The 17,573-nt window shown below is 46.2% G+C and overlaps 1 protein-coding gene across 1 annotated transcript in view; it reads right to left on the reverse strand.

Annotated features, from left to right (window-relative positions):
• Positions 1-767: 767 nt before the first annotated feature.
• Positions 768-17,573, reverse strand: part of RGS20 (regulator of G protein signaling 20) — a 112,091-nt gene continuing 95,285 nt past the window's right edge. Inside the window, exons 3-5 of the mRNA XM_040432414.1 lie at positions 5,506-5,589; positions 3,264-3,498; positions 768-956 (exon numbers count right to left, since the gene is read on the reverse strand). Coding sequence (XP_040288348.1) covers positions 768-956; positions 3,264-3,498; positions 5,506-5,589 — 508 coding nt within the window. The remainder of the gene's footprint in view (positions 957-3,263; positions 3,499-5,505; positions 5,590-17,573) is intronic.

The raw sequence follows: 17,573 nt of genomic DNA on the forward strand, positions 1-17,573 counted from the left end.
CACCGTGGGGATAAAACTATTGTGCTTTATTACAGATTAGAATTTTGTCTTCTGTAAATGTCCATATTTTTTTCTTTAATTCTTCCATTGCAAAAGAAGAAAAGGGAATATTTTTTTTTTTTTAAAACCCATTAAATCATTCACATATTAAATGTTGATATTCGAATCACTGGTCTTCAACAAAAAGCCAGGTTTGTTCCATGCCAATGGAAATTGTTCCTTTCGGCACGCTGCTTGTTTGATGTGTGCATGTACATATGCATAGCTATACGTACACACATAAACAAGCCTACATCCCCCAAAGACAAGTGGAAGTACCCTCCTTTATAAGCAGATTGATTTTCAGATCATATACATAGTCTTAGTGTAATAATCCAATCTAGTTCTAGGAAATAGACATAAACACATCAAGGCACTTCCACCAGGGTAATGCTCGTCTTTGAATATATACTAATTACCGTTGTAAAAATACAACTACTATATATACTATATCGTTTAAAAATGTTTCCATTTTTTTTTTTTCTTATTTGGAAAATATTACTAAAATTGATCACTAGCTGCAACAGGCGTGGCGATGAGCCGTCAGCCGGAGACAATGTAACATAGTCCATATTAAAATATGCCTGAGTAGAATTTTCAGGTGAACATCATGGTAGCTCTAAACTCCCTGCCAGGTGTAGTACCCATTTTTTCTGTTTGCTTTTAAATAAATAAAAATGACAATAAAAATTATAATAATAATAATAATAAAAAAAAACAACACAAAACTAAGACTCGACAGTGTTTTCCGATAAGGTCTGAAGAAGGTTTTTGTAGATTACAGAGTTCATAAAACGTGGGTAGGAGTCTCTGTGCATTAAGGTGTAGATCTGGAGTTGAGCATCATCAAATGTGTGTTGTGAGGGCTCCAACATGTTCCTGTTGATGACTTCTCTCACTCTGGAATCCAGGCTGACCTGAAAAAAAGAAAAAAAGAGAGAGGATTTCTTTAATTCCTTGTTGTTGCAACCTTTGCACAAAGATGGAGACCCCTAACTGATCCCCCCTCGCTGCGAGCTGAGTAGTGGCAGCGCATGCTGTGTTATAATAAGCCACAGTCTCTATATAGAAAAATCATCGCTGGTGATTGACAGCTCTGTCTTCTTACCTCGATGGCTGCTAATCATTCTATCTTATATTGTCTGAGAATATAATACCTGAAAGGTCAGACTGTTTTGAAAATAATTATTCTTTCTCACCAGGCCTTAACAATTGCCCCCTGGGGATCTCACATGGTGATCGTCTTAAATGTCTTGTCATTGTTTATACCCACAGAACGGACTCTCTACACGGCACGTCCTCACAATTTAATAGCATTAAAATCTTTTTTTTGTCTTACTGCTGTAGCTGAAATATTGGAATGCTAATATTAGTGTTCAGCTTGGTCCCAAGAGTTTTGATGAGACTGTTCCATATGTCATGGCCGATGTGATCACATTTTCTGCTATGGCCTGTTTATCCATCAGTATGAGATACATCTGTCTGCATCATCAGAGATTACACCCATATGTTTGGATGTTATAAAATATTCCCCATGATGAAATAGCTCACTGTTTCTAGACCTCAACCTTTCTGTATAAATCCGCTGAGCACTAGGCATCATACACAGGGCACAGAGCCCGCATTGTAGTGCACGGAAGCCGTATGGTTCTGCTGGGCCACATACCGTATGTACGGAGGTATTCTGCCCTCAAAGCAAGAGAACACCTCCATACATACAGCATCTGATGGAGCACGCCAGGGTGTTAGAATACATATGGAAAGACTATGTATGGAGGCATTCTCCTCTCCTTATGAAATCTGAGGCATAAGAGGTACAGTTAGGCCTCGTATGCTCATGTAGACACTGCATTACCAAGGTTGTACGGAGCAGTGATATAGCCACATTAATAAGGTACTGGATGGTGATGTGCTACAATATATTTATGCTGAAAGATCAAATCAAAGAAATAACCATTAGGGCATGTTCACATGGTGGAAATCTGATGTGTATTTTTGCTGCAGTACACCAAACATCCCAATGGATGGTTCATTACTATAACAGTTTGTTATTGGGGGATTATTGGTCTATTATAGACTTAAGATGGCCATACACATTAGGTTAATAGAAGTCAATTTCTGCAACACTGGCAAATGATCTAGTGCAGTGGTGGAAAACCTATGGCACTCAGAGCCCTCACTATGGGCACACACGCCCTGGAAAAAGGCTAAGGCTTACCAATACACCTTAGAATTTTCCTGCCATTAATTGTACGCGCTGTGAACGGCACAGGCAGCGCAGCAATGCTGCTGCCTGATACAACCAATAACAAAGCTCCTTACAGAAAGGAGCTTTGTTATTGGTCACTTTCAGCGGGCTGCTGAAGCATTCGGCACACCGCTTTCAGGATGTGGAGGGGGGAGGCTCCTGCAGGGGTGCCCGATCTTCACCCAGAGGCGCCCGCCAGGGTAAGCAGTCTTACTGGGCAGTGGGGTCCATAGTGTCACAGTGTTGGGCAGTGGGTTTTAGCAGGGGTCCCTGCTCTGAGACCCCCTGATCTATATAACGAGCAGTCTGAAGTGCTCAGCAGAGCTTTGCTTCTCCTCGCGTCTGAGCGCTGTACTGAAGACAGTCTAAGTATAAAGTCTATTGGACGTCTCCACAATCCTGCTCAGCATATCAACTGTGTAAAAAAAAAAAAGTGTAGTAAATGTAAAGTGTTGGACAGGTGGCCTGCCTGTGGGTTCTGAGCCCCTGAGGGTGGTGGTGGTGGTCTGGATTGAATGTAGGCAGGCTATTATAGCTAAATTATAAAGTACATGGAAGATATACTATATTGGACTGTAGTATTCAGGTTATAAGTTGGCACTTTGGGATAAATAAGTGGGTTTTGGGCACTGGTTCTCTAAAAGGTTCGCCCGTTATTGATCTAGTGTATGGGGCCTATGCCCAGAGGGATAGGATCTGGCTATTTGATTTCAACATGCCAGATCCTTTTGATCTCGGGAAGATAAGCCATCACCAGTGGAGTCCGGCAGAGATTTATTCCCCTCTCCACTTTCAGAACTTCTGTGGCCTATTCGAATGTGCATCTGCATGGGGGTGTCAGGACAGGCAGTTGTAAGCTGAAAGGTATCTCATGTGTGTGACCACCTGTAAGGAATTGGGGCAAGTATATAACAATGTCCTTAGAGTGCAGACTATGAGGAATAAAGCAATGAAGACACCTGGAAGCAGAATTTACCTCTTTTGGAGATAAAATGGAGATGTAGTCCTCATATATTAGCCGGGCTTTCTCTTCTATCACATTTTTGTTGGCCTCCTTTTTCAGATCCTCACAAGCCATCCAGAAAAGCATGTTCTCCTCACTAAATTCCGTTCTGAGAAATTCCCGGAAAGCATTTCTTCCCGCAGGAGTAGTCATAAGTTTGTCGAAAGACTGGCCCCAAGAGAAGACATCTTCAAGAGTAGGGGAAGGACTAAAGAGAACATAAAGTCAAGATTTACTGTCAGACCAGCACCTATTATACAAAGTAAGCCAAATACAACCCCAGAAATGTGTGTGGCATTCAAGGGATTGGGTGACATAAAAAATGTGCAGCTGCAATACCACACACAACCCATGGACAAGAGTGCTGCGGGTACTGAAGCCAGACAGTATGGACTGCAGCCTAATGCAAATAGATTAAAGGGTTCGCGCTGTGGCTTATGGCTGTACTGTCTGCCAGATGATCGCTAACAAGCGTTCGTAGTAACGCTTGTTAGCAATGATCTGGCAGTGTTATACTGCTACTAATTACCCGATGACCAGCACGAGCAATCCAAATCTTTCGCCAGGTTTAAAAATCATCGGTTGCAGGCAGCAGATGGTGGTGTCTAATCACAATCTGCTGAGGATGGGTCATTAGGTAAAATATCTTGGAATACCCCTTTAAGGGAAGGTCAACTTACTGATAGCTCATGTGAAGCATTAGTCTGACTGACCCTGGCAGTTCGATTTTTTAGCATAGCAGCTGTCTTGATGGACCAGACTAACTCTAGTAGGGCTGATCAAGTACTTTACTGTTGGCATAAATGTACCAGGACGGCTTAGCTACTGTAGATAGAGGATGGGCCTCCTTGTCCTGTATAGTACAGTTTGGCAACTGTGCGCTAATGAGCCAGGGGCAGGAGAAAAAACGAAAGCCTTTCACTGACTGGTCAAGTAGGGGTGGGTGACAGACGATATGCGATATAAACGATATAAATCTGGCCAACGATAGAGATTTTGTTTATATCGCCATATCGACGATCGCAGTAGAACATGGCATGCAACGCTCTCGGCACTCACCATGTTCTCCAGTCCTGAGCCGGCACAGTGGAGAAGGAGAGAGTCCCTCCCTCCCCACTGTGTGCGGCTGCCGCTGACCACCACTGAGAACAGACTAGGAGGAGGAGGGGAGGGACTGTGGCCACTGCGCCACCAATGAGAACAGAGAGGAGGAGGGGAGGGACTGAATACAAACGTAGCTGCCGGCCATATCCCATACCCAGCCTCTATTACTGCGCACCGTGATCTGCCGCAATTAACCCCTCAGGTCCTGAAGGGTTAATTGCGGAGGAGTAATAAAGGCCAGGTATGGGATATGACCGGCATATGCAGGTAGCTATGTTTGTATTCGGGCATATTAACTATATTCATTGGTGGCGCAGTGGCCACAGCCCCTCCCTTCTACTCCCCCTCTTCGAAGTATTATATTAATTGCGCCCCTCCTCCACACGATTAAATAATTGGTGGCGGTGGCCCCAGGGTGGCAGCTTCTGATCGGAGCCCCAGCAGTGTAATCGCGGGGCTCCGATCCGTTACCATGGCAGCCAGGACGCTACCGAAGCCCTGGCTGCCATAGTCGGCTGCCTGCTGCTGTGTGCACTATGCACAGGGCGGCAGGGAGAGTGTGAAGTCCTATTCACCCTGATAGAGCTCTATTAGGGTGAATAGGACAAGGGTTCTAGCCCCTAAGGAGGCTAATCGTTATTAAATAAAAAGTAAAAAAAAAGAAAAGAAAAGTTTAACCCCCCCAAATATAGAATATATCGCACATGCTTAAAATTATATCGCAATATAGATTTTAGGCCATATCGCCCACCCCTATGGTCAAGGCTTGGCTGACCAGCCCTATGCTGGATTTCTTCATCCTTTCCCTCAGCTCCTCAACACTCAGTGCACTCTCTGAAGTATCTGGCACCAGGACCCATTGGTTGCTCCAAAGTTAAACACACATTATGCGCAAGAATTCTCAGCCGAGGAACAGCTGACATTTGGCGCAGGCAGGCTGCTCCTAGGTGTAGTCCATGGGAGGGGTGAATTGCTCAGTGGGCGACAGCTCATATAAGCACACTCATGCAGAGATAGCTGTCACTCATATACGTTATGGCGAACCTTCTCTCATGTTCAAATGGCAGCCGTCACTGTACTGCTCAACACACACAGCTACTACAGTACTTACCTTTCTTCACAGTTTGGTATGCCGGCACCTCTGATTTCATTAGAAGACCTTGTCCTCTCATCTTCTTGATTTCTGACTGTGAGGCTGTAAAAGAGGATTATTATTCATAAAGCATGAATCACAAACTTTACAGATCAATTACAATCTGATATAAAACCGTTTAGGGGCAATATGCAATAAAATGCTTCATGCAGTCCATCACCTTCAAAGTTCTCAAAGTAAGCATACCACCATCTGGCAGGGGTGGATTGGCCATAGACCTTATAGGGAAATTTCCCGGTGAGCCGATGCCCAGGAGGCCACCTGGGCCCTCCTCACGGCTGGCCGGGCAGTGGGAGTTTTTAGGGATGTTTTTTGTACTGCTGGCAGTATTTTGTGATGGACTGTGGTCAGTGGCAACTCTAGGAACAATATATAGGGGGGCACATACGATACCATGGGGGGGGGGGGGACACATAATTTTAACCACTTAATCATACTACTGAAAAAAACAAAATAAGTATATATAAATAAGATTACAAAATACGAGAGTATTGCGGTATACAGATAATGTAGTAGATGTCACTTGCATTTCTATGTAACACCACAGATAATACACTGATAACTCTCTGAGTACAGATAAAGTAGTAGATGGGTGTGAGGCTCCAGAATTCAGAACACACACAGTATGACCTGAAGTCTGGGGCCAGGCTGAGGCAGAGTGGGCCAAATTCTATATACCCCCTCCCCCCTTCCGTGAAACAGATATTTGGATGGACATTACATACATTGCTACGAAATATACAGGAGAATACAGCAGCACATACCTCCTACATCCAGTGACATCTCCTGTCATGTAGACTTTCCTCTTCATTTGGAGATTAGACCGCCATGACATCTTCTTTCAGCCATGTCTCGTCTCTTCAGAGTTTCACATATTTTTTTTTTTTTTTTTAGATTCCTTCCCTTCCTGGTACCTAAACACTGTCATCCTGCTGCTACCTCCAATACTGAGCTAGTTCCATTCAAATAGTCCCCCATAATAACATGCTTCCAAACTGTCCTTAATGGTAATAGTGTTCCCTACAGCAGGATTCCTCAACTCCAGTCCTCAGGGACCACCTGCCGGTCATGTGCTCAGGATTTCCTTAGTAATGAGCAGATGATACAATTAGTGTCAGTGCATCAGGACTTACCACAGGTATTCATTCTGTGGGATACTCTCAAATCATGACCGGCAGGTGGGCCCTGAGGACTGGAGTTGAGGAACACTGCCCCACAGTACCTCCAATAGTATCCCCATTAATATGTGCTCAATAATAATGCCCCCAGCAGTAACAAGACCCCTGTATATGATACCCCTATAAGAGCATGCAGTAAAAATAAAGTCCCTTATACTGTCTGCAGTAGTTATAATACGTCCTATAGTGGTTCAAGTATTTATAAAGACCCGCTGCAGTGCCCCATGGTAGTTACAATGACCCTCTGTAGTGCCACTAGATAAAAGACCCAACCTCCCGCCGTAGTGCCCATATGTATAATGCCCTCTGTATTATTTTAACATATAATGGCCCCTCTGTATTATTGTAATAAATATGGCCCCGTCTGTATTATTATTGTAATAATGGCCCACATCCTTTCCATATATGATTGCCCCCTTTTATAAAGCCCCCACCCCCATATTGCCCCCAGTCCATGGCCCCCATCCATTCCATATATGATTGCCTCCTTTTATAATGTGCCCCACACCCATAGTACCCCCAGTCCATGGCCGCCCCCATCCTTTCTATATACAGGTGAAACTCGAAAAAATTTGAATATCGTGCAAAGTTAATTTATTTCAGTAATGCAACTTAAAAGGTGAAACTAATATATGAGATAGACTCATTACATGCAAAGTGAGATATTCCAAGCCTTTATTTGTTATAACTTGGATGATTATGGCTTACAGCTTATGAAACCCCAAAGTCCCAATCTCAGGTACCCTTTGCTCAGGGGGTATGGATTAATTAGCTGACTAGAGTGTGATACTTTGAGCCTAGAATATTGAACCTTTTCACAAAATTCTAATTTTAAGCTGCATTAATGCAATTCCTTAATTTGCATTACTGAAATAAATGGACTTTTGCACGATATTCTAATTTTTCGAGTTTCACCTGTATGATTGCCTCCTTTTATAATGTCCCACACCCCCATAGTGCCCCCAGTCCATAGCTCCCATCCTTTCCATATATGATTGCCTCCTTTTATAATGTCCCACACCCCCATAGTGCCCCCAGTCCATAGCTCCCATCCTTTCCATGTATGATTGCCTCCTTTTATAATGTCCCCCACCCCCATAGTGTCCCCAGTCCATGGCCTGCATATTAAAACAAAAAATAAACACTTACCTCTCTTTCTTACTCAGTCACCTCTTTTGGCCTGTCTTCAAGCGTCCCGGCGCAGGCGGTCACGAACACATCACCGTGACCTCCTGCACCGCTCTACTGCCTCATAGGCTTCAGGTTACTAGCCTGAAGCCTATGAGCCTGAACGGAGAGGACGGGAGACATAAGCTCCCATGGCCCACATTGAAATTCCTGCTGCCTTGCCCCCCTGTAGCGACGCCTATGACTGTGTTGGGGTGGTATAATGTGCCACGGTATAGTATTGCTGGCCCTGTCTTCCATCATTTTGGATCCCAACTACAAAACTTAAGTTCCCAATCCGCCCCTGCCATCTAGGGTAGGTGCCCCTGAAACATAACCACACCTTTCTTGTGAGAATACAGTCTTACAATCCTGATGAATACTTTTTTTCTGCAAATAAGGTTTTTGGTAAAGGGTGGGCGGGGCCACTCCATTTGCTGCACCACCACTCTGCCATAATGGCGCCCAGTGCCTCCCCCTCTTGTTTACTTAAATGTCTCGAGATTTCAGAGTCAGTGGGGATGATGCAGGGGACGCTAGGGTGCACCGAATGGAGCAGCCCCAGCCATGGTGCACCATTTGAATAAGGCTACTTTCACACTAGCGTTCTGAGCTAGACGCATCCGCTCCTATAATGCAGACGTTTGTATCCGTTCAGAACGGATCCATCTGCATTATAACTTAGAAAAATTTCTAAGTGTGAAAGTAGCCTGAGCGGATCCGTCCGGACTTTACATTGAAAGTCAATGGGGGACGGATCCGCTTGAAGATTGAGCCATATGGTGTCATCTTCAAGCGGATCCGTCCCCATTGACTTCCATTATAAGTCTGGACGGATCCGCTCGCCTCCGCACGGCCAGGCGGACACCCGAACGCTGCAAGCAGCGTTCAGGTGTCCGCTCACTGAGCGGAGCGGAGGCTGAACACTGGCAGACTGATGCATTCTGAGCGGATCCGCCTCCACTGAGAATGCATTAGGGCCAAACGGATGCGTTCGGGGCCGCTTGTGAGCCCCTTCAAACGGAGCTCACGAGCGGACACCCGAACGCTAGTGTGAAAGTAGCCTAAGAACAGAAAGAAGCATTTCTCAGGATTAGGCTACATGCACACGACAGTTGTGTGTTTTGCGGTCCGCAAATCACGGATGGCGTCCGTGTGCGTTCTGCAATTTGTGGATCGCCACGGACAGCCTTCAATATAACTGCCTATTCTTGTCCGCAAAGCGTGGACAAGAATAGGGACAGGTTATTATTTTTTTTTGCGGGGCCACGGAACGGAGCAACGGATGCAGACCGCACACGGAGCTTATGTCTCCCGCATCTTTTGCGTCCCCATTGAAGTGAATGGGTCCGCATCCGAGCTGCCAAAACGGCGGCTCGGATGTGGACCAAAACAACGGCCGTGTGCATGAGGCCTTAGAGGACCAAATTTTCACAAATTTTACAGTGGTGTCTCGGGGCATTTACCCTACATGACCGTATGCCTACTTTGAAACTGATTTTAGTGCAAATAGTGGTATGTATATAGCAGTAGTATGGCCTGCTTTAGTCTGTCTGCAGATAATTACAATGGTGCATGCCCTCTCCCCCAAAATAAGAGATGGAAATGTGTATGGACAGACGGTACAACTTTCTATTTGCTTCGTACTCTGCAGTCATGGTGGTGAACTTCTCACATTGCCTCATGGATGGAAATGATAGCTAAGTCATAAGGATATGATTTCTGTATTGATATGAAACATATTTCTACACACCAGGCACAGCATCTGCTGAATACAGTGGAGTAACTATACAGCAGATTAAAGTGTGAGGCCTTTGCCATGAAGTCATTTCTTTACAAAGATATTTATATAGCCATAGTGGTGCATGTTCCGCTATACTGCATTGTTTCTTAAATCTCCCCCCCCCCCCCCCCCCCCACCCAATACCTGCTTTCTATGATGTGCCTGCTTGTAGAGCTGCAACTGCAGAGCTCAGTGGGCATTCCCAATGAACTATGCTCTCTCTTTCCCTGCATGCAACGTTTTTTGTCAGTCCGAAACCCGGCATTTATGCTGGAAAGTGCCCGGATCACTGCCGGCGCCCATTACAGTCAATAGGGATCAGGCTGTGAATTGTAGAATCCAGCAAAGTCCGGCAGGCTCCTCACTAGCGGAACAGCCTGCCGGATCTGCTGCCGCGGATGCAAAAGTACCATTCGGATGTTCACACCATGTTTTTAACAATTCTACAATAAAGATACTTTGAGTTTAAATTACCGGATACCACTTCATGGGTTAAGGATGCTCAGAGTCAATAACCTTGTGTAGTCTTTATCTAGAGCTACAGACATCTTCCATTTCCAGTTTCGGGACAGCCACCCCGGAGACAGACTTCTTCCCTCTCGCTGTACATAGGTATGCTGTTCGTATGGACCCATGCCCACCGCCATTTTACTGTTCCATGTTATACAGATTCGTAATATGACATCCAAATAAATCTACAGGTCCATATTGTGCCTCTGTTTTTTGCATAGAATTAGTATGAAACAAAAAAATTCCAGATTGCAACAAATGCTGGCTTTCAGGCCTCATTCACACAAGAGAGTCTGTATTCCACAAACCACGAATCAGCAAAATTCGGATACCTTCTGTGTGCATTCAGAATTTTTCTGACTCCCATTAACAGAAATGGCTATTCTGTGGACAAGAATAGGATATATTCTACAATTTGCAAAATGGTCACATGGATCCGCAAAAGAGGTAGGCAGCACATGGATGAAAAATATAGTTGTGTGCATGCGGCCTTATTGGTCTTGGGGGGAATTTATCAAGGCTTCTAAACTTCTTCTGGTGTAGAACGTTGCATATTTTTTTTGCAAACCCCCTTTTGTGCAAACATTTGGTGGCTTAAGCTGCGGTTGTCAATTTTCTGAGCCTATGTGGCCTGACATTTAAGGACTGGCAGCACCATGTCAAATTACCATTTGGTGGCATGTGGAGTCTATTTGGCTCAGTAATATGGAACTATGGGGGCTTGGTGTGCTACTCATAAATGCTTTGTGCATACAGCCTGCCATGTGCACGAGACTTAAAGGGGTTTTGCCACTTCAGCAAATAGCATTTATTATGCAGAGAAAGTATCCATGGTTATGACCATCCTGCAGTCCAGCAGTGGTGGCTGTGCTTGTACACTATAGAAAAAAGTACCAGCCTATGTGAGCTCCCACGGTCCGCCACGAGAGAGGCTGGAATTTTTTCTTATAGTGTGCAAGCACGACCACCACTGATGGATTGCAGGGTGGTCCAGGGTTGGGGCGATATACCGCAGTATTAAGAAACGGCGATATGGCAGTAACCGCGGTATTTTGTGACATCATAGAAGCGGTCACGTGCGCTGACCACTTCAAAATCTGTGTCCGCGGCTGCCCGCCCCTGAATGTTTGCATACCACCAGTACAATTACTGCCTGCAGCGGCCGCCCCGGCTTCTCCTCGCTCCCATAAATAAGTCTCCGCCCACCAACGTCTGACGTCGGAATCAGAACGAGTGGCAGGAAAGTCTCTCAAGTTACTCCGCACAGAGTTCACAACTTCACCTGCGAGTGGAGAGAGAGACCCTAATGTATACTACAGCCGCCCCGACCCGAGTGAATAAAGGTGTAATGTCTGCCTATAACGGTGACCATGTATGTGCTCTACTGTGGGCTGCGGCCCTGTCTGACTCTGGCCTACTCCTTCCTGCCTGCAAGCTGCACCACACTAGTGCACATTGAAATAGCAGGCATTAGGGAATAAGTCATCATGAGTCCCTCCCCACCCCCCCATACATGACATGACCAACAAGAAGACATTACTGTATGGTGGCCACAAGACATTGTGTTATTGGGGGCCACCATATGTCAGTATTGTGCCTACCCCCATACAGTAATGTTTCCTTGTGGCTGCCCCAGACAGTGCCCACTTACAGTATAATGTCTCCTTGTGGCTCCCATACAGTATAATGTCTCCTTGTGGCTCCCATACAGTATAATGTCTCCTTGTGGCCAAGTGTTTTATTCTTTTAAAATGGGTATTTATCGCAATATATATAGTTATCGCAATACATTTCCTAATATCGTTATTGTGGGAATATTTTTTGATAACGCCCAGTGTATAATGTGATGGAAAAATGGATCAAGACAATAAAAGGAGGCAATATGGAGAATCACAATACATTAGTAAGTGCCTTGTATTAACTTTTTCCCTTACGTCCAAACAGCAGCACAACTGGGGTATTACTGCCCCTGTGGACAATCAAGACAATTAAATAAAAATAAAGTGGTAATTAACCAGATAGGCCCCTATAAAGCCCTTCTCTCTCTCGGTGGCATGGTCGGGGGCAGGACCGGAAGTATTGCTGTAGAATTACAGTTATAGATTTTTCCTGATAGAAAACCCTGTTTTCTGTACTTCCACTCCATTTTGCAACCTGAGAGTCTCATCCCCTCTGGGCTATTTAAGAAGCGCTTTTCCTTCAGCTGTCGCTCTGTTCACTCTGTGTTCTGAGAGTTGCTGATACCTTACTGCTAACACGGTTGTGCGCTCGCAGGATTCTGAGCTGTCGCTACCGGCGGTTTCTTTAGCTGCCGCGGCTACTGCTGCTAACCACTTTAGCCTGAAATGGATTCTCTGGGCTCCGGGGAGGTGCACTCTTCCGCTTCCAAGCGCAGGCACTTGTCATGTTGGGGCCGTGGCACCTTGCTGCCTGACGACTATCTTTATAGTAAATGTCAGAGTTGTCACCCCCCTCCAGATTCTGAGCCCCAGTCTATGGAGATGATAACCTGGGTAAAGGAATTTGTGAGCAAATCCATAGCGGATGCATTAGCCCAGAAAAGGCATACATAAAGTTCTCCTAGGAGATCTTCGTCTTTTGGCCTCATGCACACGGACGTTTTTTGGTCCGCATCTGAGCTGCAGTTCTGGCGGCTCGGATGCGGACCCATTCACTTCAATGGGGCCGCAAAAGATGCGGACAGCACTCCGTGTGCTGTACGCATCCGTTGCTCCGTTCCCTGGTCCGCAAAAAAAATATAACCTGTCCTATTCTTGTCCGCGCTTTGTGGACAAGAATAGGCAGTTATATTAAAGGCTGTCTGTGCCGTTACGCAAATTACGGAACGCACACGGACCCCATCCGTGTTTTGCGGATCCGCGATTTGTAGACCGTAGTGTGCATGTAGCCTTAGGAGAAGATCTGATGATTATTGATGAAGCCCATTCCTCGGCTTCAGATAGTGAAGATGAGAACACTGCCACCCAGATATTCCCGGTGAAAAGGGTTCAGCGACTATTGAGATCCATCAGGTCAAGGGACCAGGATGTTGATCAAGGGGAAGATTCTGTATCCACCTCTAGGGGGCCTAGGGCCTTTAAAGTGGAAGAGTCGCTCAAAAGTTTGATGACAACTGAATGGAAGCATTCAGAAAAGGGACCAGTAATATCTAAGGGTCCATTCACACGTCCGCAATTCTGTTCTGCAAAACTGAATTGCGGACCCATTCATTTCTATGAGGCCGCACAATGTGCTGCCCAGGTCCGCAATTCCGTTTCCGAAAAAAAAAATAGAACATGTTCTATTCTTGTCCGCAATTGCCGAGATTAGCCATTTTTTATTATAGTGCCGGCGATGTGTGGTCCGCAAAATGTGCAGAACGCACATTGTCGATGTCTGTGTTTTGCGGATCCGCAAAACACACAATGATGTGTGAATGGACCCTAACAGGTTCAAAACCTTATACCCCCTAGTCCAAAGCCAACTGGAACAATGGGGTCCTCCTCCCAAGGAGAATTTAGCCATATCCAAGCTGTCAATACGCACTGTGGTTCCCTCTGAGGATGGTTCTAATCTCCAGGATCCACCAGATAAAAGAATTGAATGCACTTTAAGAAGAGGCTATTCTGCCGCAGCCGCGTCCGCCTCAGTTGCAGTGGCGTCCTCGGAGGTTGCTATATTTCTCAGGAAGAAGCTCCTGGAAATCCAGACGGATTTAAACTCTGGCGTAGCTAGAGCAGATATCAATTCCCAATTCAAGTCTGCCCTCTTTGGTGCGGATTTTTTGAGTGAGGCAGCATCTCAACAGCTTAGGTTGGCTTCCAAGTCTATGGCTCTTACTGTGGCCAGTAGGAGGCCCCTCTGGTTCAGACCCTGGAAGGCAGACAATGCCTCTAAGTACAATCTCTGTGGCCTCCCTTGTGAACCAGGGAGACTATTTGGGTCTGAACTAGATAAGATTATGGAGGGACTCTCTGACAAAAAAAGGAATGTGTCTCCCTCAACAATCCTCTAGGGGGAGAGTTAGGCAATTTAGGCGATCCAGATCCCAATCCTACCAGAGATCCCGCAGAGGTCAAGGCTCTCGCGGGAGAGGAAATCCTCGCACCCAGTCGAGCCTTTGACGCCATCTCTACTCCTCTGGCAGATCTTGAGGTAGACCCGCTTATTTCACCCGGCTTGCTCACTCCTGTAGGCGGATGTCTCCGCTATTTCCCCCAAAAATTGGCAACACAGAGTTTTGGACCAGTGGGTCCTTCAAGTAATAAGAGAGGGGTACAGAATACGTTTTTCAGCAACTCCTCCTTCGAGATTCGTGAAGACCTCACTCCTTTCTCCTGTAAAACAGATGTGCTTAGAACAGGCTATCCTTCTTTACCTACAAAAACAGGCGCTGAAAGAAGTACCCTCTGCAGACAAAGGATCCGGAGTGTATTCCCTAGTGTTTCTTGTCCCCAAGCCGGACGGAAGTTGGCGGATGATAATAGATCTCCATTATCTAAACAGTTTTTTAACTCAAAGGCGGTTCAGAATAGACACTATTCACTCGGTCATACAAGTTCTACAACCAGGGGACCTCATGGTCACCATAGACCTCAAAGATGCTTATCTGCATGTACCCGTTCATCCAGATCACAGAAAATACCTAGGGATTGCTGTCTCTCTCAGGGGCACTGTCAGACACTTTCAGTTTGCTGTCCTTCCCTTTGGAATCTCTTCTGCCCCCCACACCTTCACAAAGGTTGCGGTTGCTATAGTGGCAGCCTTGAGGCTAAACGGTTTAGAAATTATTCCTTGCCTAGATGATTGGCTACTAAAAGCCACAACTCTAGAGGGGTGCAGAACCATCTTCATCGGGCTCTTACTTTTCTCCAGCATTTATGCTGGATAATAAATTGGGAGAAATCCGAGATCGTACCGGCAACATCAAGAACATTATTGGGGTTCATAATAGACTTCTCTTGGATGACTCTCTCCCTCACTCCGCAGAGATGCCAGAAGGTAATAAGAGCCGTAGAGTTTCTAATAGTCCCTCGTGTGATTTCCATCAGAACCTTGATGAAGATGTTGGGCCACATGTCAGCAACTGCAAAGGCAGTCCCTTGGGCCCTAGCACACTTGCGCTCTCTTCAGTCAGAAGTGTTGGGAACCGCAACCTAACTGGGATAGACAAGAAATGCTCCCTGTCTCCTCGGGTACGCCGCTCCCTCAGGTGGTGGAGGCAGCTGAAAGATGGGAGGTCCTTGATTCCACCCCATTGGATCATGTTGACCACAGATGCATCCCTTCTAGGTTGGGGAGCCCATCTGGAAGAAGTGCCAGTACGGGGTACTTGGACTCCTCAGGAGAACCAAATGTCGTCAAATGTAAGGGAATTAAGAGCGGTCCAGTTGGCGCTCCTACACTTTTCGCCTCAAGTGCAAGGCAAAGCAGTGAGTTCGCTCGGACAATAGGACGACTGTATTCTACATAAACAGAAAACGAGGAACGAGATCTCAACCTCTCCTCCAGGAAGTGGGATGGATCCTGTCTTGGGCAGAATTGAACCTTACCCACCTGACCGCAGTTCACATCAGAGGATCTCTCAATGTGGTGGCAGATCGCCTAAATCGAGATCTTCCGGTGCCAGGCGAGTGGTCCCTAAGCCAGTAAGTCTTCCATCAGATTACCCAACAGTGGGGAACGCCAGGCGACAAGTTCAACGCCAAGGTGGAAAAGTTCTGCTCCCTATACAGGGAGGACAATCCTTGGGCGGTGGATGCTCTGTCCATTCCGTGGAGGTTCAGGCTGGCCTACATATTCCCTCCAATTTCCATGATGCCAACAGTATTGATGTAACTCAGGCAAGACCAGACCTCAGTGATCGCCATAATACCTTTCTGGCCGAAGAGGTCTTGGTTCACCCAGCTGATGCAGATGAGCCAGGGACAATATTGGAAGCTTCCCCTGAGGCAGAACCTAGTACATCTGGCAGGGTCCTGCCTAGACTTGAAGAGTCTCAACTGGACAGCCTGGAGGTTGATCGCCCCCTTCTAGAATCTAGAGGGTTTTCTGCGAGGGCCCTGAAGACTTTATCCCATTCCAGATCGATATCTACCAACAAAGCTTACTCCAGGATCGGAAAGACTTTTCGGCAGTGGTGTGCCCTAAATGTGGTGTCCTTGTGGATCCTCCTATTTCTTCCATTCTTGCCCTATACCTCAGTGGGATCTCTCAGTCGTGCTCAAGGGATTATGAGACCCTCTTTGAGCCTCTTCAGAGTGTGGATTTAAAGTTCTTGTCTTGGAAGACCTGTTTTTTCCTGGCCATTACTTCAGCAAAGAGAATCGAAGAATTGCAGGCCTTGGCAGATGTGGAGTCTTACACTCTATTTTTACTGGATAGAGTCCTTCTGCGGGTTTCTCCCTACCTTCGTGCCTAAGGTACCTTCTTTCCACAAAATTTAAACCAGGTCATTTCTTTACCTGTTTTTTATCCATCTCCACTGTCGGAAGAAGAGCAGGTCCTTCAGACCCTAGATGTTGCCAGAAGTAGGAAAATCTACCTAGAAACAACTAAGGACTTTTGAAGGTCTGAGAATGTTTTCATTCTTTTTGCTGGAAGAAACAAGGGTCTTAAAGCTTCTAAACCAACATTAAGCCGTATGATCAAAGAGGCCATCAGAGTAGCTTTTGACTCCCAGGGTTTGGTGCCCCCTGCTTTTGTTCACGCTCATTCAACCGGAGCGGTAGCTGAGAGGAGCCTAGTGCCTTTGGAGCACATTTGTGCTGCTGCTTAATGGAATTCCCACTCTACATTTGTAATGCTACTTTCACACCCGAACGTGAGCTCCGTTTGAAGGGGCTCACAAGCGGCCCCGAACGCATCCGTCCAGCCCTTATGCATTCTAAGTGGATGCGGATCCGCTCAGAATGCATCAGTCTGGCGGCGTTCAGCCTCCGCTCCGCTCAGCAAGCGGACACCTGAACGCTGCTTGCAGCGTTCAGGTGTCCGCCTGGCCGTGCGGAGGCAAGCGGATCCGTCCAGACTTACAATGTAAGTCAATGGGGACGGATCCGTTCGAAGATGACACTATATGGCTCAATCTTCAAACGGATCCGTCCCCCATTGACTTTCAATGTAAAGTCTGGACGGATCCGTTCAGGCTACTTTCACACTTAGAAATTTTTCTAAGTTATAATGCAGACGGATCCGTTCTGAACGGATACAAACGTCTGCATTATAGGAGCGGATCCGTCTGAGGAAACATCAGACGGACCCGCTCTTAACGGCAGTGTGAAAGTAGCCTAAGCCATTATAGGCTTGACTTAAGGAATTTAGAACACACCGCCTTTGGCAGGTCTGTCTTGAATTCAGTTCAGCTGGGAGACCCTCCCTCATAGGTTATC

Source organism: Bufo bufo, chromosome 5 (genome assembly GCF_905171765.1).
Source record: "Bufo bufo chromosome 5, aBufBuf1.1, whole genome shotgun sequence".
NCBI classification, from domain to species: domain Eukaryota; kingdom Metazoa; phylum Chordata; class Amphibia; order Anura; family Bufonidae; genus Bufo; species Bufo bufo.